The following is a 27,770-nucleotide window of genomic DNA, read 5'->3' on the forward strand; positions in this document are numbered from 1 at the left end:
AAATAACCCTGAAGTTCCCCGCGATCAGCTGATCCCGGCTGACAACGAGGGGAGCGGGCGGAGGGGGTGCGGGTCCTGCCCTCCCCTCCCGGGCGCCTCGCCTGCATGGTCGGGTCGCCGCCCCGGCCCCTGGGGGAGGAGAACCGGGACACCCCCCCCTCCCCCCCCGGGCGCGGAGGGAAGGAGGAAGCCGCGGCCGGGACCCGACTCCTTAGTCACCGGGTGCCGGCGGGAGGAAGGGGAAGAAAGGTGGCCGCCGGCTCGTAAACAATAGCCCGGCTCGCAGCGCCCCGTGCCGCGCTGCCTTTGTTCCCAGCCCCCGCCGCAGTTCCCCGCCCGCTGCCGCCGCTCGGCGGGAGGACACCGGGGAGCTTCTCCCCTTCCTCCCTCCCCGGCCGCCGCTGAGGACGAGGCGGCGCCGCGCTGGGCGCAGCCCCAGGTAGGTGCAGGGCGCCGGCCGGCACCGGCGTTACGTAAGGCCGGGGGGCCGCCCCCGCCCGCCCGGCCCGGGAGCGGCCGAGCCACAAGTGCCGCCTGCCGCGGGGCGCCGCTCCCGGGGGCTGCCCGGTCGCTCGCTCCCTCCCTCCCCGCCGGGTTTGCGAAACGAGCCGGGAAGAGGGGGTGCGGCGGGGGTCAGCGGCTCGGGGAGGGGGGGGGGCAGGCGGGCCGGGGCCGGTGCGGGGAGGCAGGGCCCGGGGCCCCGCGGCCGGGCGGCAGCAGGTCGAGACAAAGGCGGGTGGGTGCGCAGCCTGCCCTGAGCGGGCGGTGGGTGCGGGGGCCTGCTGTGGCAGCTGGGGGGGACAGGGGCGAGATCCGCCGTCTGGCAGCGGTAGCGGTCGTCGTTACCCAGCGTTACTAGAAGGAGTGCACAAAGAGAGCGGATTTTTGTTTATCCGGCGAAGCACATCAGGAAATTCCTAGCAAATAAATACTGTGAACTCTGAAGGAGGAGCTTAGCTGGGAAGTGAAAGCAGAGAATTTTCTAGTATTGACACAGTCCTCTCGGTTGTGTGTACATGTATGTGCACTTGTGCGTTTCTAACGCCTTTCTTGCCTCTCTGTCACCAGCTGCCTCCCTCCGATCTCTGCTTCAGCAAAATACTTGCCCTATCTGCTGAAGCACACCAGACTGGGGTTTTTTTCTCGTCACTGAAAATACTAAGCAGAGAAAAAATGTATACCAGCATTTGGGTATAACAACACGTGAAACCAGCCACATTGTTTAAATTTATTTTGAAGAAAGAAAACTTCATGTGTGCTTAGCAAGGCTCTTCCTGGGAGGCAGGTCACTGTATGAATCTTACGGAAGCATCTATTAGTTATTTGAAATTAAGTACGGACAGCATTCCTGTTGAGTTTCTTTTCCCCTGTGAAAATACTAATTTTGCAACTGACTTTTACACATACTGTTGTTCAAAAGAGAACAGGAGGGAAAAACATTGCTTTAAAGGAACCTGAAGATGAGCGCCCACACACAAACTGCAGAGAAAGGACAGAACACGACGCTCCTGTGCCAGGAAAGCTATGTTTGCAGTGGGACAGATGAAGCAATCTTTGAGTGTGACGAGTGCAGGAGCCTACAGTGCCAGCGTTGTGAAGAAGAGCTGCATCAGCCGGAAAGGTTACGGAACCATGAACGGACCCGTATAAGACCCGGCCATGTCCCGTACTGTGACTCCTGCAAAGGTGCCAATGGGAACATAATGCATGCCAGTATGACAGGCTCGAGGCAGATAGCAGCAGTGAGGTGCCAGGTGTGCAAAATCAACCTCTGCGTGGAGTGTCAGAAGAGAACGCATGCTGGGGGGAACAGACGGAAGCACCCCGTCACCGTGTACCATGCTGGCAAAGCCCAGGAGCCGGAAGAGGATGAGGGGATGGATGAAGAGACCAGGAGAAGGAAGATGACAGAGAAAGTTGTGAGTTTTCTCTTGGTGGATGAAACTGAGGAGATTCAGGTAAGAACTGCTGTGGTTTTTGAACGGGTGAGATCCTTTAGTTTCTGTCTTAGTCTGACAGGCTGCTGTTGATGCATGATGAATACTTGAAGTGTAACTGGCAGCAATGGTAACAAAATGAGGACAGCCAGTTAAGTGGCGCCCAGTGAGTATCTAGGGCCACAAAGACACAGTGCCTTGGAGTGGCCTTGCTCGGGTTCTTCAAAAGGTCAAGTTCGTTAAAACCTTATGTGTGACAAGAGCCTCCTCGAAGAGGTTTGGTAAGCGAAGCTGGTGAGAGAATTGACTCTGTACTGAGACACACACAACTAAGATAAGAGCTCTCTGTGCAGAATGCTGATCATTCCTGAACAAAATTGAGCTGAGAGTATTGCAGTAGATATCCTGCAAATGGGAGTGCTGGCAGCCAATCTCCTACCATATGACTAGGAGTGGGCACTCTACCAAGCAGTGCTAGTGCAAGACTACAGCCCCCAGCTAGCCACCTTTAGCACCAGTACATCCATCTGATTCTTAGGAACAGATAAAGTAGAAATATGGGTCCAAAGTGTGCCATTATGGTAAAGCTGTATTGCTTGTCACAAATATTATTCCATGTTAGCCTCTTGCTGAAAGAGGAGGAAATTGGCCACCAGTTTGTGGTAGGCCTGCTGGTAATAACGATAGAAATACTAGTTGACTAGGAACAGCCTCTTGGGAGGTATTGTTTTAAAGAGTCTAGCATTCAATATACGCAGTTAATGAACTCTTCTGTTGGCCCTTACACTTGGTGAGTGTAAGCACCTTACAGTGTAAAAATACTTTACAAATGTAAAAACAGCAGTATGTGAAAGTCACAGAGCAGGTTAGTTACACAACTAAAAATTCAGCTTCATCTGCTGGCTTCCACTTTGCATCCTTCATGTCAAACCTTGTTCAAGAGACACTGAAAGAAAATGTGCAGTCACCTGAAGACTCAGTATCTGGTTGCTCTAATTTAACATATTCATGATACGAGCAGTAAAAAGAATTGTGATGATATTCTGATTGTTGGTAGATTAGTTAATTTGTATCCATCATAGTAACACGCGTGTCTGCCATGCATTGCAAGGAGATGTGACTTAAGTATCTCAGATCGATTCTATACTATAGAAGAGTGTGTGTATACGTGCACTGTAATTATACTGTAGTATAGATGTAAGATACTTGGGTCACATTTTGGTCACTTCACGTGTACTGATTGACAAATTTTTGTGGCTTTTGGAAGGGAAAGGGAGGAAAGGATGACAGTCCTTATGAGGCACTGACATAGAAAACACACTATGCAGGACACCAGTGACTGTAAACTGAATGATTGAGTTTCAGGTGTAGTAGCAGTCCTAAGTTTGTATGCCTCCCCTAAGCACACACACATGTCCTGGTAATGCATGGCAGATGCAAATATTACTTTAAGATGCAGACTTTTCAATAATCTTCATCTAGCCACTAGAGCAAGCTCTGAAATGCCGTAGAACAGGGCTGTTCTGGAAAGCTGCTCACAAGCTGTGGCTGTGTGCGGCTATACCAGTTTAAGTTATCTTTATACTTGTGAATCTGTAAGCCTTACTGAGGTAGACTTTTCGCTGCCTCTTGCAAGCAACTGCCTTACTGTTTAAATGTCATGGGCCGTAAAGCCAACTTCCTTATTGGGACAGCAATGGTCCTTTATCAGATCATAGCAATTTGATCAGAACAGGGTTTAAAGAGCTCTCCAAAAATGATCTTGCTTCACTATCAAGATGTTGAATCAGAGCTCTTCCATCTGGAGTGATCCTCTCTTCCTCATAGCTGAATACTTGTGTGACATCTCACAGCCAGTGTCAAAGCAGTTTGGGAGTTTTCAACTAAAATATTTTCTGGCAGCTGGAACTTAGAGTGCTTGCTATTATAGTCCTGTTTCTGCTAGTGAACATGAGGACCTTTATTTAGAGAGGGCTGTCAGATGACTAGCTAGCTCTGTAGACATCTTCTGTAGCATCTTTTGCTCTTGATAATACTGAACAGCCAATTTATCTATAGGAAAGTGATCCTCAGTATTTTCTTTTGTGCTTGTCCTTAGCAAGATTATTGCTGATTACTTGGGGAGAAATCCTTAGAATGCTTTTTATTTAAACCAACTTTTTGTCCAAAAATGCCAAAATAGCAATAACTTGAAATGTGGAGATTCAGGGTTTGAGGGTGTATGGCTTTTTATGCTTGAGCAGACAGGAGAAGGATTTATCAAAATTACGGAGTCTAGCTATCTTTAACTGTCTGTTTTCTGACCTTTGAAACTTGAAGATTGTTGCATTAGTTAGGAAATAAGAGAGGAAACTGCTGATGTGCTAGCAGTGGTAGATTCTGCCATAGCAATGTTAAATGCTAGTCCTACAAAATTAGGCAGAACTAGTTATGCTGCTGAGCAAACACGATGGATCAAGATACTTGCTGATGTATACATGTTTACAAACCTCTAACTTGAAAGTGACTCAATGAGATGGGAGCACAAGGAAAAGAAATTTCTTTTTTTAGTTTCCTTTGGAACTTGGAGTTGTTAAGCTCAAGTGGTTGTATTTCATCTCATTGTTCCTGTTGGCTTCTTGGAGGTGGCAGCTCTGAAACTGAAGGACCTTCATAGCATGTAAGCAATGACTGAGCTAGTTCCAGATCCAGAAGCAATGCAGATTAATCCGTAAGGATGTGTGCCTGAGCAAATTAGTTTAGCTGAGAGGTGGAGATTCTCAGCTTGGGCTCAGCGCTGCACTGACACAGCTATGATAATTCTGAGATCTGCATAATTGTCTTTGTGCCATGTTGCACAGATGTGCTGGCCTCCTCAAAGCTAGTTTGGAGCTTTTTGCGCTTTGCAGACATAACCATAAGCTCAGAAAGTTGAGGACTTCTTGTGCTTGTTTCAAATCCACTTAGTCAGGAAAGGCCCCATTTTAAACCACTGCTTTGAAGCAGTTGCTTGTAGAAAACTAATGGTAGCTTAAGTTCATATCTGTGAAATGCAAACTTCTCTGTGATGTTCATCATAGCAGCACTATATCTGAGCGCCTCAGAAGCAGGTTGGTTATCTCATCTTAAGAAAATGCCATTAAAGGTTAAATCCAAGCTCCCTCTGCAAAGTCTGTGGAAGAACCAGAGAGAGATTGTTTCTCATGGAGTCCAACTCCAGCTGTCTCTCTCACCACACAGCATGCTGCTTTGTGACTCTTGTCCCTAGCCATCTTGACCTACACCACAAATTTTTCTTTCCTTCTTCCAGGACTTATTGCCCCTCGTAAGACCTTACTGACAACTTCTATCAGAAGACAAATCTTATCCATATTTTACAAATTGACATCACCTCCAGTTTAGACCCCATTCTAGGTCCTTTTTCTCAGGCTGTTTCTCTTTCTGCAGTATTAAACCTTTGGCCTTATCTATCGCATATCTAAAGCTGAGACTTCAATCAAATTGTTCTTGATAACTGCAGCATCTGTTTGTTTATTGGCTCTGACATAGTCTATCTTCCTTGCTCATCTCCACTCAGAATGATACTGTGGGGATTACTTCCTCAGTCAGTTGCTTTGGTCTTGTCACTGCTCTCATTACATCTTCCACATATCCTCTTTGCCATGTTAGACTCAAACTGCGTGCCTTCCTTTTTGTGTGTAAATCCCCCAACTGGATGTCCGGATCTGCTCTGAATTTACAGACAAGCTCATTGTGCTGTCACTAGTGCTGCCCCTTGCACCCCAGAGGGACTGACTGCCCTTAATTTACACAGTCAATTAATTGATCTTTTTTAAAACTCCCCTATACTCGTGGATCTATTAGGAAAAACACAACAATAAAAACATGACTTGGGTTAGAATAGTTGTTTCAAGTCCTGATACTGTCTCACTGTCTCTTGAACTTTTCCACTTGTTTGTCTCTTGTGCTTATGTTTATGCAGTTTTTGGAAGAGTACCCATTTTTTGCTTTGTCTTTATACAGCATCTTTGCAATAGAGCTCTTTAACATAAAGCAGAGAGTTATGTATCAGTTGTACAGTGAACTCTATTACTACTTCTGAGGTAGGGGAGAAGAAATGCTTAACAACGCATAACAGGAATTCGATATTTTTATCTTGGGGAACAGATGTTGAGAGTTCTTGCCACAGGATCAGAACTTGGTTGTAGTGTCACTAGTGGCTTCTGTGATAACACTTTGTCCAAAGCCCTAATTAAGGACTCAGCACATATACTTTACAGAAGTAGAGAAAGTCTTTCATTGACCCCCAAAGATAGGGGACATGCTTGATCACTATTAGTCTGCCTTAAAGAGTTCACTGATCTTTGACCAGAAACTAGCTCTGTCACAAGAAATTACCCAATCTCTGGGTTGCAATGAAAAATAAAAGGTACTGACTTTGTAGCCTGTCTTACTACAGAGACAGGAAGAAAGTTTTTCCTCTAGCCAGTCACAAAAATAATGTGTCCAGCAGCATAATTTTATGTGGGAGAAAGGAGCATACACTTATTACTGGGTCTCCCCTGAGATAGCCACTGTGAGCTCCCTTTCTTCAGTTAGCAGGGTCGTCTTGTTTTGCCAGTAGATGTCTCAATTTCCTAAATCCAGCCCCATTCCTTGGGTTCCTTTTATTCCTGCTAGCAGAGTTAGACACCTAAAGGATTAAGCTCTTTCCCTCAGCAAATACTGAGCAGGATCTATATAATGCTTGGAAGTCAGTTTAGATGACGCAGAATGACCCATAGCCCTTATTTAAATGCAGACCAATTTATACAGTCATTAAATAGCCAGCCTCTAACAGGGTAACAGTCCATGTGTCCTCCTCTGTCCCCTCTTGTTAAAAAGTTACACATCCAGAGTGATAACTCTTTAGGGATGCTAGCTGCTTTGTTTTTCCCACTCCCACTGTAAGCCTGATGAAAGTAACTGTGATTTTTTCCTTACTACCTGCTGATTTGAGCCTGGCCAAAGTCTAGGGATGAGAAAATGGAGAGACACTAGGAATGCTTTTACTAGTCAAGTATTCTTTGTCAGTCAATGGAAGTTAATGTGTATCTTCTCTCCTAAGAGAAGATCGTAATCTTTAAAGTCTTATTACTTGTCTCTGTAGTAGAAAAGCATTTGTCTAGCAAATGGTGCTAGTTCCTATGACATTTTGTTTGATTTGCTATTGGGGGAATGTGTGGGTTGGTTTTTTTTTGTTGGGTTTTTGTTTTTGTTTTGGGGTTTTTTTGGTGCTTTAGGATAGCACAGTCAGCTGTAAGTTTCTGGGAATTTTAGTCCGTATCCTGTAAACTGAAGAGTCAGAGCTGGTATATTTGCCATGGATGTAAAGGAGGAAGAAATGTAGAAAGATCCAAGTTTTGTAGGTCAGTGTGATCTGTCGGATCACAATATGTAATTTCTGTCCCTCATTGCTGTTTCTGTACTATTGATGAGTTTTCCTCCTGTTTGTGCTTCAGAGAGGTTTTATTGCCAAAGTATTTTTGGGAGTTTGCTGTCCTATACTCTCTGAAATTTTCTTATTACTTTTTTATTTTTCAGTATTCCTCCCATCCCAGTCTGTTACCAGTTTTGCAGTTCCCTCTCCTACACTGAAGCGATCTGTTTCTCTGTCCTTGGAATAAACTAGTAGAAAAACTAGTTAGCAATTGCTGGTCAGGAGTGTTCTTTCTTCCACTGGATATATACCAGTATTTTGACGAGTATTTTTAGAAGGTGGGAGAGGATCCATCCATTCAACAAATGCACAGCTCCTTTAACAATCTCATGCCGACTCCTAGCTGATTTGAACATTGCCACTTACAAATATTGCTTTTCCCTGGAACTGCTCTTCCACCTTCCTCATGATGTAGTTCTCCTGGGCCATAATTAAAGTCAAGTCTCTTGCTTGTTTCCTGTCTCTTGTCCATATGCTGAAATGAGTGCAGGTGTGAAAGCTAAGGAGAGCATGTCACAGGTGAGAGAAGCTGGTAGCAAGCCACTCTGGAATTATCCACTGCTTCATTCGAGGTGTTCCTAAACTTAAATTAACTTTCTGAACTAAATAGGGTTTGTGGATGAAGGTGTTTTCTAGTGCTTCATCTACTGTACCCCTCCTTGCATGTATCCAGTGAATCCTTTTGCGCTGCTTGCTGGGTGCTGCCAGCAGGAGCAGGATGTGAGTGCTTTGAGGTGCATTCAAGAAAGAAAAGGGAACTGGCAGCTTGCTGCCCTCCAGCCCTTCTGTCCTTTCCATCTCCTCCACTTTCTGTCTTCTGCGGGGGTAACGGGGAGGCAGATGTTGGTGCAGTATACCTGTTAACTTTTTTACCTGGGTTGTTAATGCCTTGCTGTAGGATCGCATAAAGGCAGAAGTTTCATAGCCCTTTGGCTTGCCTGTCAAAACACCCTGCAATTGGGAAAATAGAGTAACTATTTTCTAGGAAGAGTGGAACTGTAATACAAGTAAGTTTGTAAATGCCCCTCTTAACAAGGACAGTGGTATAAAGTAGTGTCCACACAGGTAATCTAGTTACCCTTAGTATTGAGGAAGACTAATAGTTACAGCATGAACTCACTCACTGACTTGCTGTCTTCTGGGCAAGTCTCTTCACCTGGATGTGGTCTCTGCTGCCATGACTGTGACATTGGGGTGGTAATTGGTAGATGTGTGGCCAAAGTAACATGGGGGCAAACTTGAAAGGTACTTAGAATACAAAATAATGATTTCTGCTTCATTGTTTACTGTTCTCTTTAAGAGTTAGATGACACTCTTAAATTAGTGTTATTTCTGCAGCAGTTGCATTTACGTTGAAGTCTATTTGTTTGAGTTCTTGAAAAATAGTTTTTCAGCTAGCAAACAGGTTAGTGGACTGTCTAGTCTTCCTTCTACTTTCAGAAGTTTCATATAACTCAGCTGTCATCTGCAAGGGTAACTTCTCACATAATATCAATATTTCAGTCAATATTGCCTCTTGCATTAGGGAGGAGTCCAATCAGATTAGATTACCTCCCATCCCCTTATGTTTTTTCCACCACTGTCTTAAAACCTTTGAAATAGGGTCTCTCTCTTTGGGTAGGGTTGTTAAACTGGATTTAACTCTTATCTCTTTGTCCCTTTCAGGAAAGAGTCCTGTAATAGGTAGACATGGGCCTCAGACATGGGCAGCCTCCAACCTTCATTACAGGGACCTGTAGGTCCTCTTGAGACTCATTCTGTTAAGCTCTGTACAAACCCATGAAAATACTGTCCCTGAATTCCTTTGCAAGGGCTGTGGGGAAGGAACAGGATAACTTTGATCTGAAAAAGATACTCAGTTCAGGGACACTATTTTCAAGGGTGTGTACAGAGCCTCATAGAACAAATCTCAACAGAACCCATAGGTGGTACTGCAGTGAAGGCAGGTACAGAAAACTTAGAAAGCTTAGAAAACACTCCTAATACAAATGCTTTCCTTTGGTTGAGCCAGACCTGCACCCGGCATGGGGAATAAGATCAAAACTAGCTGAAGTTGAGGAGGAGTGTTGGAATCTAATCTTAAATCCTCAGGGTGTATCTGTCCCCTCCTTTATTTTGCCCTCCCCACATTTGGTGTCAGGTCACTCAGTTTGGGTTTGAGGCTCTGTAGGACTCTGATCCTGAAAATGCTGATGTCCACTGTCAGCTTGGCTGAAGTCTAGAAGATTACTGAGGACAATAATGATAAATATATTTAAGTGTTTGCTGAGTCAATGGTTAATAACTTACTCCTGAATACCAGTTTGTATCTGCTTTTATGACATACACAATTTTATAAACTAGTCCACTGACACAGCCCTTTTGGGAAAACTCTCCCAAGCTACCATAAAATGTTTACATCGTAACAAATAACTCTTTGAGCAGTAGAATTAATGAAGTCTACTTTCTGAGATGTCTGCCCTCCCTTATGCAATGCTTGTTCACATCTGTCTTTTGGGTAAGAGGCAGTATGTGTGCTATCATGTACCAACCAGCACGCTTACCAGCTAGAAAGTATGGGCATGACTCCTCAGCTTACTACTGTATCTTGGTGGCTGTGTGGAATGGACAAGAGACAGGCTTTTTCCTCAGAAACGTTATTAGAGTATTTCTTTTCTACTCTGCTGTCTATTTTCATCAAACTTTTAGGAAATTTATATCTTAGAGACACTTATTCCTCTATCAAATATGTCTATGTAATTGGATTATGGATTTTAAGTTATATGTGGAAGACGAGTAATGGCATAAATGACATTCTTCATGGGAAGTCATGCAGAAGAAAAGGTATAGGAGACAAACTAAGGTAGGAAACTAGAGCTGCTTGGACTTATGAGTCAGCCCTGATTGTTCTTGAGCACCTGCTTATGATCAAAATCTTCTCTCTTGTTTGGAGGCCTCTAAAAGCTGGGAGGGCATAATGACCTTCTGAGGTCCCTTTCAGCCTGAATTAACCTATGATCTTAGCAGAAACAGAGTTTGAATTATGATAGTCTAGGGCCCCTTTCACAGCTCTACTGATGGCATGAGTTTCATCGCAGAGAGTTTATCCTCCTCACAGGGATCTACCCAATCCTTTTTCTCACTTGGTAGCAGGAAACATTTGGGAATATCAACAAAAGTTTCTCCTGGGACAAAAGCAGGGAGTTTCCAGCTGCTTTTTTAATAGCCTGTTTCACTTGAGTTGCTGGGGTGCACTTCTTTGCATTCATGCACTACTTCTCTGGGAGTGATTGTGACGAGCTCTGCAGAGATGTGAATTTTGGTGGCAGCACTCTACTGTGGTGCAGGTTAGTCTTAGATATGTCTTAAAGGCTGTAGTTAAAGGAAGAAATCTGCTTTATAGGTTTCTCTCCTGTTTGTTTTCAGTGTACACTGAAATTCTGATGTAATGACTTAATGGTAGGACCTGGGGCTTTAGGCATGCACCCATAAGACTTGTGTGAATCTGCCTCTGGATAGGAGCTGAGATTTTTAGAGTTAAAACACAACTGACAAAACTTAGAAGCTGTGTCATAAAGAAGTGGTCTATGTTGAGGTGAGCAGATCTGACAGATCTGTTCTGTTTCCAGGTATAGTGATTGATATGATACTCTGTCCTTAAGATCAATTACCCAAGATTGTCTCCGTTTTGTGTTTTAGAAGTTCAGGGCTGCTTAAAAGGTTGCAGAACTTGTTTTAGCTTGCTTTGCAGTTTGTCCCTCTGATTTGAGATTTTAGTTTGAATTCTTGTAAGCCTTAGCTTTTAAATTTTTTTTCTTAACTGTGAGCAGAATTGCTTGTATTGCCAGTGTTAAGTAATGCTTTAAGGGAAATACTGTTTTGGGTTTTTTTTTCCCACTTGATTGTTTTGACCACTTGTACTTGAAGACTGATTTGTTTCAGATGTTTGCAATTTTATGCTGGTATATAGTTGGATGTGCTGTTACAAATCTTGTAGCTTATTTTTCCATTCATTGAAAAGTGTGTTAAATTCGTATCCTCTTTATTGATTTAGTGGTTGTGTATCGGAAGATATTGTTGTGTGCTGGTTGTCAGACAAATCTAATGACTCATAAATTTAATTATTTGTACGATGGTATCTTGATTGCAGAAAATGTGTTTTAGTTATTAAGAATAATCTGTTAAAATCAGCTCAAGCAAAGAGTAAGATTTCAAAACGCAACAACAAAAGTACCAATGTAAGTCAAAATGACAGTGTAAGACTAGCAAATGAAGGCGCTCTGATGAATGCTATGCCAAGCACTCTTGATTTTTGTTTTGAGCTATTGTATCGTTAGCACAGCTCTGGCTTTGTGCACCAGTTCCATGAGTATTAGCAAGCCTTAAAGGGTTCATAAAGAGTTTTAAAAGGAGAAAACTGTGGTAAAAATGTCTGATTCTCTCAATGTGTTTGTTTTGCCTGGAGACAGATTTAAAGCTGTATGAGTACAGGTCATTGGAAACTCTGTTCTATTTTATGGATTTTGTTCCTAAGCTTTTAACGTGTTATTGTTTTAATAACACTGTTTCCAAGAAATTCATAGGCAGGAATGTCATTTTAGCAGTTCTTTTTTCTTGTCTCTCCCTAAACAGTTCTACTTTTATTACGGCTCAGATCTAGGAAACTTGTTATGTTAGATATAATAGATTTCCAAGTATGGGTGGCAAGGAGGCTTCAGATCTAAATGTGTTCCATGGCAGCGTGGTATGAGGTTTTGTGCTCTCCTTAAAGAGGACTTTAGATGTAAAGTTCTCTGGTTTTCCTGATGAAGACCTTCACCTTCAGTTCAACTTGGGTGGAATGACTTGCATGGGAGTCTGGATGACAGTTGCTAACAGAAATGTAGTTAAAACTGTAAAAGAAGGCTAACCAGGATTCTAACCCATGATGGAGTTAAAACTATTAGTTCTAGAATAAATAGCTTTTCTAAGAGATCTATAGCTCTTCTTCAAAGCGTAACAAAAATGTAAATGAGTCTCTGATACTAGAAATGGCAAAATAGAGAGGGAGCTGGAGAGTTACATCTCTTAGGTTCAACATACAAAGTTTTCATTCTTAGTTGACATTGCTGTGCAATTTAAGGAAGGTTTCATGTTTACCATCTGCTGTTCGTGTCAGGGATGTGGAGCTCTTGGGCAACGTGGGAGTGGACACAGCTATGGAAACCTGAGTCCTTTGCACATGCAGCAGAAGGTTGTACCATGCAAATTTCTCTAGAGATGAGAAGCAAAACGGAGAAGTGGGACCTGAGCCCAATGGGGATTAGTACTTCCACACTTATTACACCCAGTCTGACTTTAAATGTCTTAAAGGAACTTGCTCAAGGGAAGTAAATTTGACTACTGATAAGGGGATTGTTGTGGATGGTTCTTTGAGAGTATCATCCTTGTGCTCAGCAGTGGTTAAAGACGACAAGTACACAAGAGCAAGGAACACCCAATGACATACAAGCATATTCAACAAATGGAAGGGGGGTTTTGGTTTTGTTTCTTCCCTCCCCCACATGGAATTTATTATAACAGGATGTTGCAGGATCCAAAACTGTGACTAGGTTCACAATGGGATTAGACAACCTCCTAGAGGATAGGTCCACTGGTTCTCTACCAAACATGAGTGTCTAGATGCAACCACTGCTCAGGAAGTCCTTTGACATCTGACTACTGAGAGCTGGTAAAGCATGATAGGAAACATTTACTCTTTCCATGTCTAAGTTCTTTCTCACCCATTACCGAGTCCTGTGAGACACAACATCGGACCAGCTGGACTTCAGTGCACTCTTGTGCTCCTGGATGACTTGCTTGTCCAAATCACTTCTGAGTTCTGTCCTGCAAGGAAGTCTGAAAGAGCATAGAGCCTTAGAAGGGGGTAACAGCTCAGTGCTTTGGGTAGCTGATTTGATATTCAGCATAACTTTTTTACTAGAGTGATCTGGATTATTGATCTAGAACTAATTTTTCTTCTGTCTGACTCAGCAATCCAGCTCTGCTTCCCACAGTAAGTTGTCCTGTTATCAGCAGTTGTTAAAGTACATTGAAATAGAAAGAAGGCTGTTGGTGTGGACCTTTGCATTAGCTCAGCTTGGGACAATTTCAGCTGCATCAGAGTTTGTGTGAGTTGACTCCTGTTTCTTACTGGTGGGAATGCATTGCAGAGCTACCCTTATCCCTGTGGTCCCTATTGTCCTTTGTGTCTTCTGACATTACTGACTCAGGCCTTACCACAAACTCTCCCAAACTGATACCGGAATAATAACCAGTGCTGCCTAAAAGTCCTTAGTTATTAGTTGTCCTGCCAATACTTAAGCAGCTGTTTGAAGACTGATATTTCTTTGTGCTGTCCAGGGAGTGCGTAACTACTGACTGGCAAAAAGAGGGTCAGCCACCCTTGTGGTAAGAAGTTTGGGAGAGCAGGAGTTAAACAAAGCAATCTGGAGAAGAAATTATCATATTCCTTTTCACTTACATACACATAACATTATTATATTATCAAATCTGTGAATGTTTTTAGGAGCTATCCCATGAACCAAGAACTTCCTTTCATCCAGAGAGACATCTCCAGAGACACTAAGAGAAACTGCATTTGTCATCTAAACTACCTTCCTGATGACAGGCTAATAATCACAGCTACCAAAAAAGCAGACACTTTCTTGTGCACCTGTAACTTGAATGTATCTCGATGGTCTCCCACAGACACCAAAAAAGATTCTGTTGAAAGCATTTTGATTTCTCCATTTCCTGTTTTCTTCCACACTGTGAGGCTGCCTTGAATCCTTTGAGACTGTGAGAAGCTACTGCAGTCCCACAGTCCACAGTTTTTCTTTCTGAACGCTGTTCCCAACCACAATCTGGCACACCGGTTATTTTTTATTTTTTAGCACACTGGCTGCTTTTTCTTTTCCTTCAAAGTCTAGATGATGCTGATAGATTTGACCAGAGCAAATGGGGCTGGCTGAGCCTTAAACTAATTTGCTGATCTAAGAATAAACTTGTTCAAAGAAAGCATTTATTACCTCATGGCCTCTGTATCATGTATCATGAGACCTTTGAACTGTACTTGCAGGGGGGACATAGCCAAGGAGCTTCCAGAACTTCAGAGGCAGGTGACAGGGGATGGAAGCCCTGCTCCTTTCAGCTAACAGGGATTCCTGTGACAGAGGAGGTGAATTTAATCCTTCTCAAAAAGTGCCTCTGTCATATTCTTCCCTGTGGTTAAAACCTGTTTGAAGAAAAAAAACCCCACAAGTGATAAACAACCATAGCCAGAAGCATGAAACCTTTGAAAGCCAAGGCCATATTCTGCAACAAAACCAAGGCAGGCTCTCGTACAGACCCCTAACCTGTTTCATTGTCTTGTTTATCTGTCCCCTGTGACTCTAGTATCTGTGCAGAAAATGCCCTATTCTCTAACCTAAATAGCATAATGCTTGTCACTTAATCTATGTGAAGCCAAAGAGAAGTTACCTGCTGAAGGCTGTCTACTCTCTTTTGGTTTTGTGTGTGTGTTTTGTTTTGTTTTTTAAATGAAAGCAGCATACAGCAAATTATGAAATGGATCATTGAGGTAGTTGTGGCACTTCTGTAGAAGCCAGTTTGACCTGCTTCGACCACCTGATTCCAGTGCACTTCGCTTTCTTCTTCTCTGCTTCTCCTTCCAGCTGAAGGATCTATCAGCCGGAGAGCCCTGGGAGCGGGACAGGCTGTGTCTGAGAGCCTCTAGCTGAGGACAGATGCCGCACAGCTGCACAGAGGAGCTTTTTCTCCCTAAATGGGTGCTCAACCTCTGTGGATGTGGCATGTTAAGGTGACAAAAGCAGAGCTCTGGTTTGCACCTGAATTTGGATGCTTGCCAGGAGACCCATGCGGCTGAGAGTGTCTGCCACGCTCCAAGCAGCTGTTCTGGCAGACTTGGAAGTAAGGTAGTGCTCCCTTCTCTGAAAGGACTGCCTCAGGGAATGGGGCAAGGTACAAGAGGTTTCACTAGACAGGTAATCACAGTGAGGCCTTGCTTCCAAAACAAATACATGATGGAACAACCTAAATCCCATTGATGTGCACGTGTTACAAAACTGCTTTCTAGTATTTTGTTTTGGACTTCTTGGTGCTTCAGAAACTTATGATGAATTCTGAACAGAAAGTAATTATACTCGTTGATCTTATGAAACCTGAAACCAGCTGTGTTTTCAGTGTTGTCTACTCCAATTGCATAGATATAATATTTTTCTTTTTTTTTTTTTAAGGTAAGGAACGAAGAAGACTTTATTAAGAAACTGGACTGCAGTCCTGACCAGCATCTAAAGGTAGTGTCCATCTTTGGGAACACGGGGGATGGCAAGTCTCACACCCTTAACCACACTTTCTTCTATGGCCGGGAAGTCTTCAAGACGTCTCCAGCCCAAGAGTCTTGCACAGTTGGAGTCTGGGCAGCCTATGACCCTGTCCGCAGAGTGGTGGTAATTGATACAGAGGGCCTTCTGGGGGCCACTGTGAACCTGAGCCAGAGAACACGGCTGCTGCTGAAGGTCCTGGCCATCTCTGACCTTGTCATCTACCGTACTCGTGCTGACAGGCTCCACAATGATCTCTTCAAATTCCTTGGTGATGCCTCGGAGGCTTATTTAAAACATTTTACCAAGGAGCTAAAAGCTACCACAGCCCGCTGTGGCCTAGATGTTCCTCTGTCAACTTTGGGTCCAGGTGTCATCATCTTTCACGAGACTGTGTACACCAAGCTACTGGGCTCTGGTGAGTAGGCAGTAGAAACTGAATTGCAATGTGCTAAACACTATCTATAAATTATCAGGTTGCATTGAATATTCAGTGTTCCATGTAAAAGATGTGGTTTGGGTTTTGCTCTCACTTGTTCCAGTCTGGGAGCCAGGCTATGGAAATAGCAGAGCACTCCCTGATGGCGATCTGACTGCCCCAGATCAGCTAGAATAATCCTCTTAGCCAGCTGGACATCAGCACTGACTAGTCATGATAAGAGTTCTGCCAGCTGTAGGAGTGGTCAACAAGCTGGAAACTGAGACACCCTGGGATTTTGGCAGGAAGATGGAGTATCCTGTTGCAAAAAAACTAAAATAAAACTCTGTGTAGAAACTAGGATGAACAAGAATAATGAAACTGATGAACTTCAATACATACAGTACCCTCACTTTACTTTTTTAAATTCTGTGGACCAACGTCATTCTGAGGTTGTGGTGGTCCAGACCTGGTTGATTGACACCACTTTTCTCTGTGCAAGTACCTGATACGGCCGAAGCAGCAGGCATGGCACACTATTATTCCCATCACTTTCAGTGTTCTTCACTTTAAATTGGCTTGTGTCATACTGCACTATGCATATTTAAATTGTGTATTTTATTTGTATGTCTGAGTGAAATGCACTGTCCTATGGAATTCATGGCACGTTTTGGTTTTGACTATGCAGGGATCTAAATTTCTTCTCCTGGCCCGATTTTTCCCATGTTTCAAAAGGTGTGATGAAATCTTTCTTCATTCTGTCCATTTCTGATACTTTGATGAGGAAGAGCCCTAATGAATTGGTCTGCAGCAGCTGAGGCTCAGTCCTGCTGTCTGTAAACATCTGGAGGTCTTCTGTTGTGTAGTACCACAGCAGCTCCCTGCTGGCCCACATTCTCATTTTGGGTTTTCTAACCAGTGAGGTCTTGAGCTAGTAGAAGAACTTGGCATTCTTTCTGGTTATTATTAGAGTGGCTTTTTAATTGCTTTTAACTTACCTGCCAAGACAGTTCCTTTTCTTACATACCAATTTGCTGATTAACAATGCAGAATTTCATATAGTTGTTGAAATTTGCTGTTTCAGCAGGTCAGATTTAGTGACCCATAATGATAGTTGCACTTGTGTGCAAAGTCAGGGTAGTAAAAAAATTATATTTTTATGATCACGGTAGGGATAGGAAAGAAATCTCTTACCATGTGGATTTGCAGCAAGCTGTAACCACCTGTCTTGATGGATAATTGAGATAAGTGTGTTCATGTAGTTTTAGGGCAGGGAAGAAGAGGTCTGCCTTATTCTGAAATGTACAGCTGGTACTTGGAAGCAGGCAGAAGAATGTGGTCGGTTTTGTGGAGTCTGACCTGATGTGGCCAGTTCTGAAGTGCTTCACCATGTACAAAGGGCTGATAGAGGCTTGGTCTTCCTTGCAACAGAGTTGGCGTGGAGAATAAGCAGCCCATGTGAGGTTCATGTCCTCCACTTACCAGGTGCTAGGATTAGCTATACCAGGTTATGGTCTGGTGAGAAGAGCTAACAAGTGTGCTGACATGGAGTTTCCTTGTATTTTGTCATAAATTGCCTCTTATTCTGATATCTGTGTTTCCAAACCTAGATGTTTCTGATTTTACCTGTGGAACTTGGTCTTAGAATCTAAAGCTATGTATCAAAAAACAGAGAATGCTTTTGGAAACACTTTGTTTCCTTTCCTTCTTGTAAAATATAATAACTGCATTCCAGATGTATTAGAAGGTTTAATTAGGAAAACTAGCACTGTGTTGCATATGAAAGCACTGTGCAATTTAAATATTATTTTAAACAGTTGTTTATATACTCGCTGATATTCTTATATATAGATCATCCTTCTGAGGTTCCTGAGAAGCTCATTCAGGATCGGTTTCGGAAGCTAAGCTGTTTTCCTGAGGCTTTCAGCTCAATACACTATAAGGGAACAAGGACCTACAATCCTCCAACAGATTTCTCTGGACTTAGGCGAGCTGTGGAGCAGCAGCTGGAGAACAATACCACTCGGTCACCTAGACAGCCTGGGGTTATCTACAAAGCACTAAAAGTAAGTGGAGAAGAGTTCGTCAAAATCTTTATTTGTATCGCTGTTGCTAGTAACTGTCAGTTGCAGCCAATAAAGGTAGAGCACATGAACCAGTGACGCAGACTTGCAGATGTCTGGAGATGAAGCAAGTCTTCCATGAAAATGATGATTTTTGTGTAACAGCTGTGTAGGCTGGGTAGTTTTTTTACTTTAAAACAAACACACACCTTAGCAAAGTCCCTGAAAGGTCAAGATGTTGAAGAGCAAAAGAGAGCAAAATCAGAAAACTGAACTGGTAAGAAACTGAATGGGAAAGAAAACAATAACTGATGACAGTGATTTACAAAGAGGAGGCCCAAAAGGAGTCATTGGTGAAATTCTTAAAGATGGCCTCAGCACAAGGGGAGGGAATGCAAGAGACTTGGAGGGAGTTAATGGTTGACAAAACCTAGCACTGAGGGCTAGGAAGCAAAAAGGGGGAGCGAGATATGTTGGTAGCTAGGAAACAAGATGGGATCAAGCCAAATGATGTATCATTTCAGAGGCGCAGCATCAAATCAGAAGGCTGATGAAAAGGAATTGGGGAGAGCAGCTAGTGATTTTCTTAGAAGGTTCACCTTGCTAGGATGTCAGAGGGATTTCTGGGTCTTCAAATCTGCAGTCTGTCCTACAAGTTTCTGCACATTGCTACCACTACCTGATTAGCATTGTATTTTCATTGGCCCGAAGAGCACAGCTGTCATCGGGGAGGGGCGGACAGAACTGGGGCAGAAAAAGGTAGTGTTAGCAGTCTTTTCTGGTGTTAGTCACAGCTGTTGGAACAGATAATCCAGCCGCTCTGTATTTGGGGTAGCTGAAGTACAGAGGGAAGTATCAGGGTGGCGTGAACACAGTTCCTTGCATTAGAGAGCAGACAGACAGCAAGGGCACAACAGCTGGAGTGGTTAATTCCAGTTTAATTTCTAGGACTTTATTGCAATAATGAAGTAATCCAGTTTCAGATATAGCTGCTAGTATACTTAAATTCATGTCCAGTAAAGGGGTTGCTGTGTTCCGATCACTACTGACTACAAACTAACTTTTATTGCTTCACTTCCTGAGGCTTGCTAGAGATCTGTGTTCACCTCCTCTAGCTCTTGAATCCGTTGGCCAGTATCAGTCAAGCTTTAAAGAGATCTTAAAGCTAATTTCCTTGAAACTCTGTGAAATCAGATGTCTATGTAGATATCTTATCTGAGAGAAGCTGCGGTGAGAGATATACACTTGTCTGCGTGTCTGTGCAGTCAACCCTTGCTAGAGAGCAGAGGTGCTCCCCCCACACACTCCCTGGGAGGAGTGGGGGAGGAAGAGAAAGTCAGACAGCCACTATAGTAACCTCAGCTGTAGGAAGAGTTTCAGTTAGACATTATGCCTTCAGAGATCTCTATCAAGAAAAACCCTAACCATCTGCTTTGTTCCAGCGCTTGCTTTTTTTTTTTTAAACATAACACCCCAAAGAACTGAAAAAGTTAAGTGTGCCAAGGCTAAGGACTGACTTAATCTGAGAACAGATGCTCCCAAAAAAGGGAGAAAATCCCTTTGTCTCAGTCCTGCAGTTTCACCAGAGAAGAGCAATTGTTCAAGGGGACAGAGGAAAGTTTAGGGTGGCACTTTCTGAGCTGAGGGGCAAAAAAATGTGTCCTCATGTACTGTGAGAAATGACCCTCCAAGTTTCCTTCTGGGGATTTCCAGAATGCAAAGCCCTTTTAGCAAGCATGCTGCTATTTTGGGCATGGGTTGTTTGCACAGAGGTGGATACGATCTTCTACCACCCATTTCTAGTATAAAATTCAAAGTAGGGGCAGAAGGAGAGGAGAAGAGTAAGTATCTTACAAGCATTCAGGTCACTTCCATACAAGTGCAAGGTCGTCTTCTTGCTTGGTTTCTAATTCTGGTCTTGGTTTCCAGGTTAGTAAGACATAATTTGTTAGCTGTGTACTCTCTCTCTGCCTCTCCCTCCAGTAGAGGAACCCATGCTTCTGCTTGCAAAAGCTTTCATAAAATGTCTGCATTGCTCTCAGTCCCTTACCACTTCATTCTTTTCTGTTTGACAGGCTCTAAGTGACCGGTTCAGTGGGGAGATCCCCGATGACCAGATGGCTCACAGCTCTTTCTTTCCAGATGAGTATTTCACATGCTCCTCTGTGTGCCTCAGCTGTGGGTAAGTAGATGAGAAATGCACCCTCATCCTTCTAGAAGATAGTCCTGCCCTGGTCTGAAGCCATAGAACATAAAGTTGCTGTGACATCTTGACACCTGACATCACCTGTCATCAGCTAGTACTTCCAGGCAGAATTAGCTTGAAATCCAACTCTTATGTGAATTGGATGGCTCTTATTGCTGCATCCCAGCTGGATGCATGGTCTTTGCCTACTCTATTTTTGTGTATGGCTACAAACCTGTTTCTGTCCATATCTTTTTCCCAGTGCACACAGGGCAGGAAGAAAGGAGTGTCTAAAGAAATCCCCTGAAATCTCCTATGATGATTTTTCCTGTCATTTTTATTACCTAAACAATATAAAAAAAATCCTAAAGCACACATCATGGACCTGGGGTGTGTTCTGTGACTAGATCTAAGTGGAGCCCCAGGTTTGATTAGAGCTTGGCTTGTAGCTCTCTGGGAAGAGACCAAAGATTGAGTCTGGCAGGGCAGTAGATGGCAGTCAGTGTTCCAAGTCTGTGAGGTACTACAGCAGCATGATGTTATGGCTGGTTATGCTTCTGGAAACATTTCCTTTCAAATGTGATATAGTGCTATGTTCCTGCTCTTTTATGCTCAGAGAATTTCTAGCAGCTCCTTGCAAAGGCTGCAGTGTTAACTCTGTCCAGATCAATTTCCAAACTTGGTTAGTCCTTCCTGAAATTCTCTGTGAAATTTAAATTGGCTACAGTGATCATTTCCTGCGCCAAACTGTTGCGTGGTGCTGCTTTGTACTGTGAAACAGTTGCTACACCTCCTTCCAAAGAGCCTGCCTTTCAATGATAAATGATGTCATTGCTGTATGTAGAGTTGTGAAAATTGTTTGGGGTTACAACGTCTATACAAATGCAAGATAGTAACATAAATGAACTCTTGATAATGTCTATCTTGTATCTAACAATATCAGCTCGTGGTTTGCTTTTGTATACTCAGATGTGGCTGTAAGAAGAGCATGAACCATGCAAAGGAAGGAGTCCCTCATGAATCCAAAAGTCGATGCAGATATTCTCACCAGTATGATAACAGAGTCTACACTTGCAAGGTGAGTAGCGACACAAGTTCAAGGTCTGAAGAATGAAGAAGGGAAGGATGGCCCAACGAATGAGGAATATCACAGGCATATGCCTGTTTTCTTGCATTTTTTTCAAATGGGAGAGGTGCTCATAGCCTTGACAAGAAAATTGATCCCTGCTGAACTTGTATTTTTGCTTGGAGAGGTCATTACCTCTGCATGCTATGTGTCATTGCTAGCTAACTTGTGAACCCAGCTGCTCTCAACCTGGGTGATGTTGACCTTCTACATACTTGATGTGGTTACTCTTCTTATTTGCTTATGCCCATTGCTTGGTATTACCCAATTTTTCTGAAGGATGTGTGCAGGAGACAGGAAAATTTTCAGCTACTGTCACAGTTCTTATTGTTGTAGAAATATTTCCCTAATGTCATTATTAATAGTGGGTTTTGTTTTGTTTTTAAATCAGTTTTGATGAGTGTTCTCCTTTGCTGTGGAGACCACTGTATGCCAATTATATGCTTTATGTGGCTAAACAGCTGCAAGACCTGGAGTCTGGGATTCCCAAGAATGCAGTTTTAATTGAGCCTTTGTATTACAGGCCTGTTACGAACGAGGGATGGAGGTCAGCGTGGTGCCAAAAACCTCTGCTTCCACTGACTCCCCTTGGCTGGGCCTTGCCAAGTACGCCTGGTCAGGGTGAGTACTGCAGCTAAGATGTCTCTGCTGTCTCTTGCCTCTACGCTGCCTGGTGCACTGGACTTCCAGTATCTCACTGAGGTAACCTGTCTTCCTCTTCTGCAGATATGTGATTGAGTGTCCCAACTGTGGGGTGGTGTACCGCAGCCGGCAGTACTGGTTTGGCAACCAAGATCCTGTGAACACTGTAGTGAGGACAGAAATTGAGCATGTCTGGCCAGGGGTAAGTCTGGTTGCTGGATAGTCTTTGTGTATGTGTGCAGCCAAGTACATGTTTATGTTGGTTCTTCTGGATGTTGATGGAGAAAATGGATTTGCTTTTGTTACAGCTGGTCCCTGTCTCTGCTGTTTAGAAGAACCTTTGCAAAGGCCTTCAGTCATCTTTTGGCTACCTTGACATGGCTAAGTTGCCAGTTTATGAACACTTGTGTGAACAATACACCATTAAAACCTACTCCTGTGTTTCAATGCAGGGCTGGTGAATTTTTTCTCCTGTTTTGTCTTCCAGTTTAACAGGATCACTGGTTCACAGAGCCATCTGCATCTAAATAAATGAGGCTTCCCCATTTTTATTCTCAAATGAATATCCATTTCATTCCAGACTGATGGATTTCTGAAAGACAACAACAATGCAGCCCAGCGCTTGTTGGATGGGATGAATTTCATGGCACAATCAGTATCTGAACTTAGCCTGGGACCCACAAAAGCTGTGACCTCCTGGTTGACAGACCAGATTGCCCCAGCTTACTGGAGACCCAACTCTCAGATCCTGGTAAATAGCAGCTGCTGTAGAGAAAAGCTTTGCATAGCTAAAACCTCTTTTCCTCATCTCTTAAGTAATACAGTATTTTGCAGATTCCAAATGCTGCTTGTTTTATTGCAGCAAGCCCTTCTCGTACAATTCTGAGAAAACTGAAATGCTTTCAGCTCTTCCTATTCTTGACTTAGCCAGAGAAAGTATGAACAGAGACTCTGCCCAGCCCTGCTAAAGAGACTGTTTCTCCCTACTTTTTGTGAGCTCCTCTCCTGGGAGAGGTTCACAGAAAATCCTGGCTTGCATGAACTTGCTCTTCAAAGCAAAGAATCAACATCTTAAATCTGACTACTGCAGTTGATAGCACTATTTTTATAGGTGCAGAGTTTAAACTCTGGTTTCATACCACATCCAAAAAGCCGGCCCCAACAATTCAACTAGGAAAGGATTCCTTGTGTATTGCAGGAAACAGATAGTTTTTCAGTGAAAACTGCCTTCTGAATTCTTATGCCCCACAAAGATCAAATACTCACCACTCTGCCCTGCATGACGTGGCTGTAATTATTTGTGATTGTGAATGAAGGGATTGTAGCAATCTGTTGGCTTAACCACTGTACATCTACCTGTCTGAATCACTTCCTTAGGCTAAAGTTATGGGGCTAATAGCACCCAAGTCTTGGGTGTAACTATATTTTTCACAATTCCAGTCTAAGTTTTGCCATCTGGGATTCTGCTCTCTATTTTTCTATTAAGGAAGATCAAACTAACAGTTTTTCTTTCTATGTTGTTCTGATTAGAGTTGTAATAAGTGCAGCACGCCTTTTAAAGATAACGACACTAAACATCATTGCCGGGCCTGTGGAGAGGGCTTCTGTGATGGCTGTTCTTCCAAGACCCGTCCAGTGCCTGAGCGAGGCTGGGGACCAGCACCAGTGCGCGTGTGTGACAACTGCTATGAAAACAGAGGCATCCAGTTAGGTAATTTTGAGTTGATTGTGACAGAATTATCCCTGTGCAATAGTTAGTCTGAAGTCTTTGTCTCTGGCTTCTGGATCACAACCATTCCCATTGGGTGTAGACAGTGTTGTTCAAACTGGGCTTTGGCATGGAGTTTTTAGTCAGGAAGCTCAAGAGCTCAATGTCTTTTGGCAGGAAGATGACCCTTGCAATGACCTACCAGATATCTGACCCCCTGATGAAATTATCTTTTAATTGGATCTTCACTTCGTTTTTCTGGCACCTGCTGATGGTGTGGAGCTAGCATGAGAGCAGGGATGCTGCTGTTTTAGCTGACTATGTAGTTTGTCCATTATTGCTGAAATCAAAGTGAAAACTCTGCAATGCAAGATTGGGGATGTGGGATAAAGGCTGAGGAGAGTCTCCAAGCTGCCTTTTGGATTTGCTGCTGGTTTTTACTAATGTAAATTAACTGAAGCTTGGCAGAAATTGTGCTGGACTTAGGTGTTGAGCCCTTTACTCTTGTGTCATGCAGATGTGGCTGAGCTGCCTTCAGATGAGGAAGGGGGGACACTTATTGCCAGGAAGGTGGGGGAAGCTGTGCAGAACACTCTTGGAGCAGTGGTGACAGCCATGGACATTCCCTTAGGTGAGCTCTGTTCTCTTCTGATGAATTTTTTTGTGGAGAGGCATTTTTGTTTTCACAGAGCAGAACTTCTGATTAAACTTCAAGAGTCTGTGTGACAGGCTGGCACCTCTGCTATGATACCACTGTTGGTTGAGAGTGCTACAGCCCCCTGCACCTCACTCGCTTGATGTTTCCTCTTGGTTTTCAGCACACTGTTTCTGCAGTTCGTACCTTGTCTTTTCTCCCTGTTATGTAAATCTGTGTGCACCAAGCTGTGAGTAATTCATGCTCCTCTGATGCATCACTGCAGTGACCTGCCAGCTGGAGTTCCCTAAAGACTGGCCAATTAGGAAGCATTTTATCAGGTTTGGCTTTCTTCCAGAGATGCTGAGTGCCTTTTAAGTGTGTTCATGGATACTGCTGGCACTTGGTACTTCTGCAAGGGAGGGCTGAGAATCTGAAGCTGCCCAGGTTGGTGATGGTGGGAAAGTAATCAGTAATGTGAGCTTAGTACAGTGAATGCTTGCTGCTCTTTCATGTGCTGGGTAGCAGTTCACTTTGCATTTGAATCTTCTGTTGTTGGACCTGACATTCTACTCATTGTGCAGATCATCGTTCCACTGCTTTGCCTACAGCATGTCCTGCCATCACCATTGTGGGTGTTTGTTGTCCGACTCGATGAAAGGCAGAATAAATCCCTTTCTCAGTTCAGACAGTACATGCATTTCTGAATGTTTAGTTTGGTGACTGTGGTGGTTTTTTGGCCACAGCTGAAACTGAAGGTAGGAAAAAAGCAAGTGTTTCAACCTCTGGAAGAGTTTGAGTAAGGGAAGATGCCACCATTTAAAGAGAAACAATCTATCCCTTTGGAGAGAGGCAGAATGTGGGAGAATGGCACCATGGCCTAAATGGCTACCTGTTGTGCCGAAGTATTCTGTCAGTAGGTGGTCTTCCCCTTAATGGCAGCGGTATGACTTGGAGTGTGTGAGTACTTCCACTGGAGTACATTCTTGACATGGTTATGTTCACAGATTTTCTTCTTCTCCCTCTTTCTCATCCCCCGCACCTCACTTCCTCCATAGGTCTGGTAAAAGATGCCGCCCGACCTGCATACTGGGTACCAGACCATGAAATCCTGCACTGCCACAACTGCCGGAAGGAATTCAGTATCAAACTCTCCAAACACCACTGTCGGGCCTGTGGCCAGGGATTCTGTGATGAATGCTCACACGACCGCAGAGCGGTTCCCTCTCGTGGATGGGATCACCCAGTCCGAGTTTGCTTTAACTGCAATAAAAAGCCTGGTGACCTTTAACCCCAGGCTCTTCTCCAGATCTTTGCAATTCCTTATGTTCTCAGGGTTACAAATGAAAATATCTGGTCTCCCTTTCACCTCAACCTGTTGCAGCCAGAGTGCATGTTTCCAGTTTCTGGCCTCCTCTTGTGTTATATCCATCTTGGAACGCTGGGAATGAGCTTATGTTCAGCCTCTAGGTTTTAATTTCAAATTAACTGGGGAAGGGAGGGAGCTCCCTTGGAGCAAACCAAAATCCAGTGTATTTTATTCCAATTAAAAAGAAAAAAAAATATATATATCTATGTATAATTTAGTATATTAAGAATACGGTTGGCTAATGAAGCTTTGAGTGTTCCTAGTTCAAATGATGGATGGTGTTGTTCCTTACTATATTGGATCAGACTTACGGCCTTCTGATTTTTCTTTTGGAACGTCTTGCTGATCGCGATGTCCTGCGAGGAAGGTTTGGACTCTGTGCCACCAGGAAATCTCCAGTGTTGATGCATGAGTTACACCTGGTAATTCAACCAACCCTACATCTGGAGGTGCCGTACTTCTGGCCATGGAAGATTAAACCCAGATTCAGTAGCAAGTTTGTTTGAACTGTGATATGAGCAGTGGTCTTGCAGTGCAAGAGGTATCAAATTGAGATAGACCCCCTGGTAGAGACCAGTAGAGCTCTGAAAGGTAAAGCAAATCATATGGCACAAGGCAAAGCATTCTGATTTTGCCATTTCAACTTCAGTACCAGATCAAAAGGTAGCAGGGTCTTGCTCTCCCTGACAATGTTCTCATGTACTCAGGTTTTCTTCAGGTTTCTCTGCCAGCTTGTTGCAGTTAAAAGTTTTGTCCAGAACAGAACAAGAGAACAAGTTATGTAGGCAATTCTGAAATATGAAGTTTGAATTGTTTGGGTTGTGATGACTTTTCTTTTCCCCCACTTTTCAAGTGATCCCGGAGTCTCTGGAGCTTCTGTGTTCTCAGATGTGGTTGCATAGAAACTGCACAGATTTGACTTACCTTTTTTCTAATAATATGAACTTACAAATTCACCTGGAAAATGGGAACCTTTCTTCTTTGCTCCTAACAGCTGGGACTCACTGGACTTCATCCTTTTATTAAAGGACTGCAATGAATTAACTGATTTTATTATCAAAAGCACCACTTAACCTAACTAATACTGTCTTGTACTGTGGATTTGTGGTTCCAGTTATAAGAAGTAAGAGACCATTGTGGATTAAACTGCCTAAAATTCTCCCTTCTCGGCTTATGTAGACAAGAATCTTCCACCATGTGAGAGCTGTCTCCTCTTGGAGTGACTGGAGTTTCATGCAATGTCCTGGAACTGTGGTATTTTTTCCTCAGCTTATTAAATGTGCTCTTGTGTAGATGAGTGCCCAACACCCTGTTTTAGGACTGTATAATTAAATTAACTGCTATAAAAGACTCTAGCTTCTGAACAAGCGTAGTGACTTTTTCCTTGTAACAAGAGGTTCTCACTTTGTCTCTGAAAGAACATACAAAGTGATTGCCCCTTCGCAACTACATCCAGCCTACACACGGGAGTAGACTCGGAAGACGTTCCAGGACATCATCGGTACTGCCTGAGTTTATAGGGGACTGTGTAAAGTTTTTGTAGGTCAAGTCCGCCATAACTGACAGCTGCCCAAGGGAGGGCACAAGTAGGTAAAAAATCCTCTCTTAAAAGACATTTTGCACATCCAGCATAATCTGTGCTTCAAAGTATTTTTATTTTTTTAATGGGTGAGCAATGTGTTCTTGGTTTGTAGGCTGTGCCCTGTGTGCTGTTTACGCATGTAGCTTTACTACCATGTTAATGCACAAAGAGAAAGCAGCCATGACATTCCTTGTATAAAATCTTTGGCATCTGTTTCAACAATTTGTCTGATTTTTTTTTTTTTCCCTTGTCACAGACAGAATTACTACTCAAAGAGAAAATATTGTCTAAATGTTTTTAGTATAT

At 43.3% G+C, this 27,770-nt stretch overlaps 1 protein-coding gene across 2 annotated transcripts; it reads left to right on the top strand.

Moving 5' to 3' along the window:
- Window positions 1-27,686, top strand: ZFYVE1 (zinc finger FYVE-type containing 1). 2 transcript variants are annotated; one of them, XM_074867949.1, is made up of 12 exons: window positions 1-439; window positions 1,421-1,958; window positions 15,651-16,155; window positions 18,007-18,221; window positions 20,294-20,400; window positions 21,373-21,481; window positions 22,053-22,150; window positions 22,256-22,373; window positions 22,752-22,922; window positions 23,702-23,882; window positions 24,397-24,510; window positions 25,572-27,686. In XM_074867949.1, the coding sequence occupies exons 2-12, from the start codon at window positions 1,461-1,463 to the stop codon at window positions 25,802-25,804; spliced, it is 2,349 nt and encodes a 782-aa protein (XP_074724050.1). In that variant the 5' UTR covers window positions 1-439; window positions 1,421-1,460; the 3' UTR covers window positions 25,805-27,686. The 2 variants fall into 2 exon arrangements, with proteins under 2 accessions (XP_074724050.1, XP_074724049.1); XM_074867948.1 differs by having other exon boundaries at window positions 2-439; window positions 1,069-1,958.
- The last annotated feature ends 84 nt before the right edge of the window (window positions 27,687-27,770 follow it).

The sequence above is a fragment of the Strix uralensis genome, chromosome 4 (assembly GCF_047716275.1).
Source record: "Strix uralensis isolate ZFMK-TIS-50842 chromosome 4, bStrUra1, whole genome shotgun sequence".
Taxonomy (NCBI): Eukaryota; Metazoa; Chordata; class Aves; order Strigiformes; family Strigidae; genus Strix; species Strix uralensis.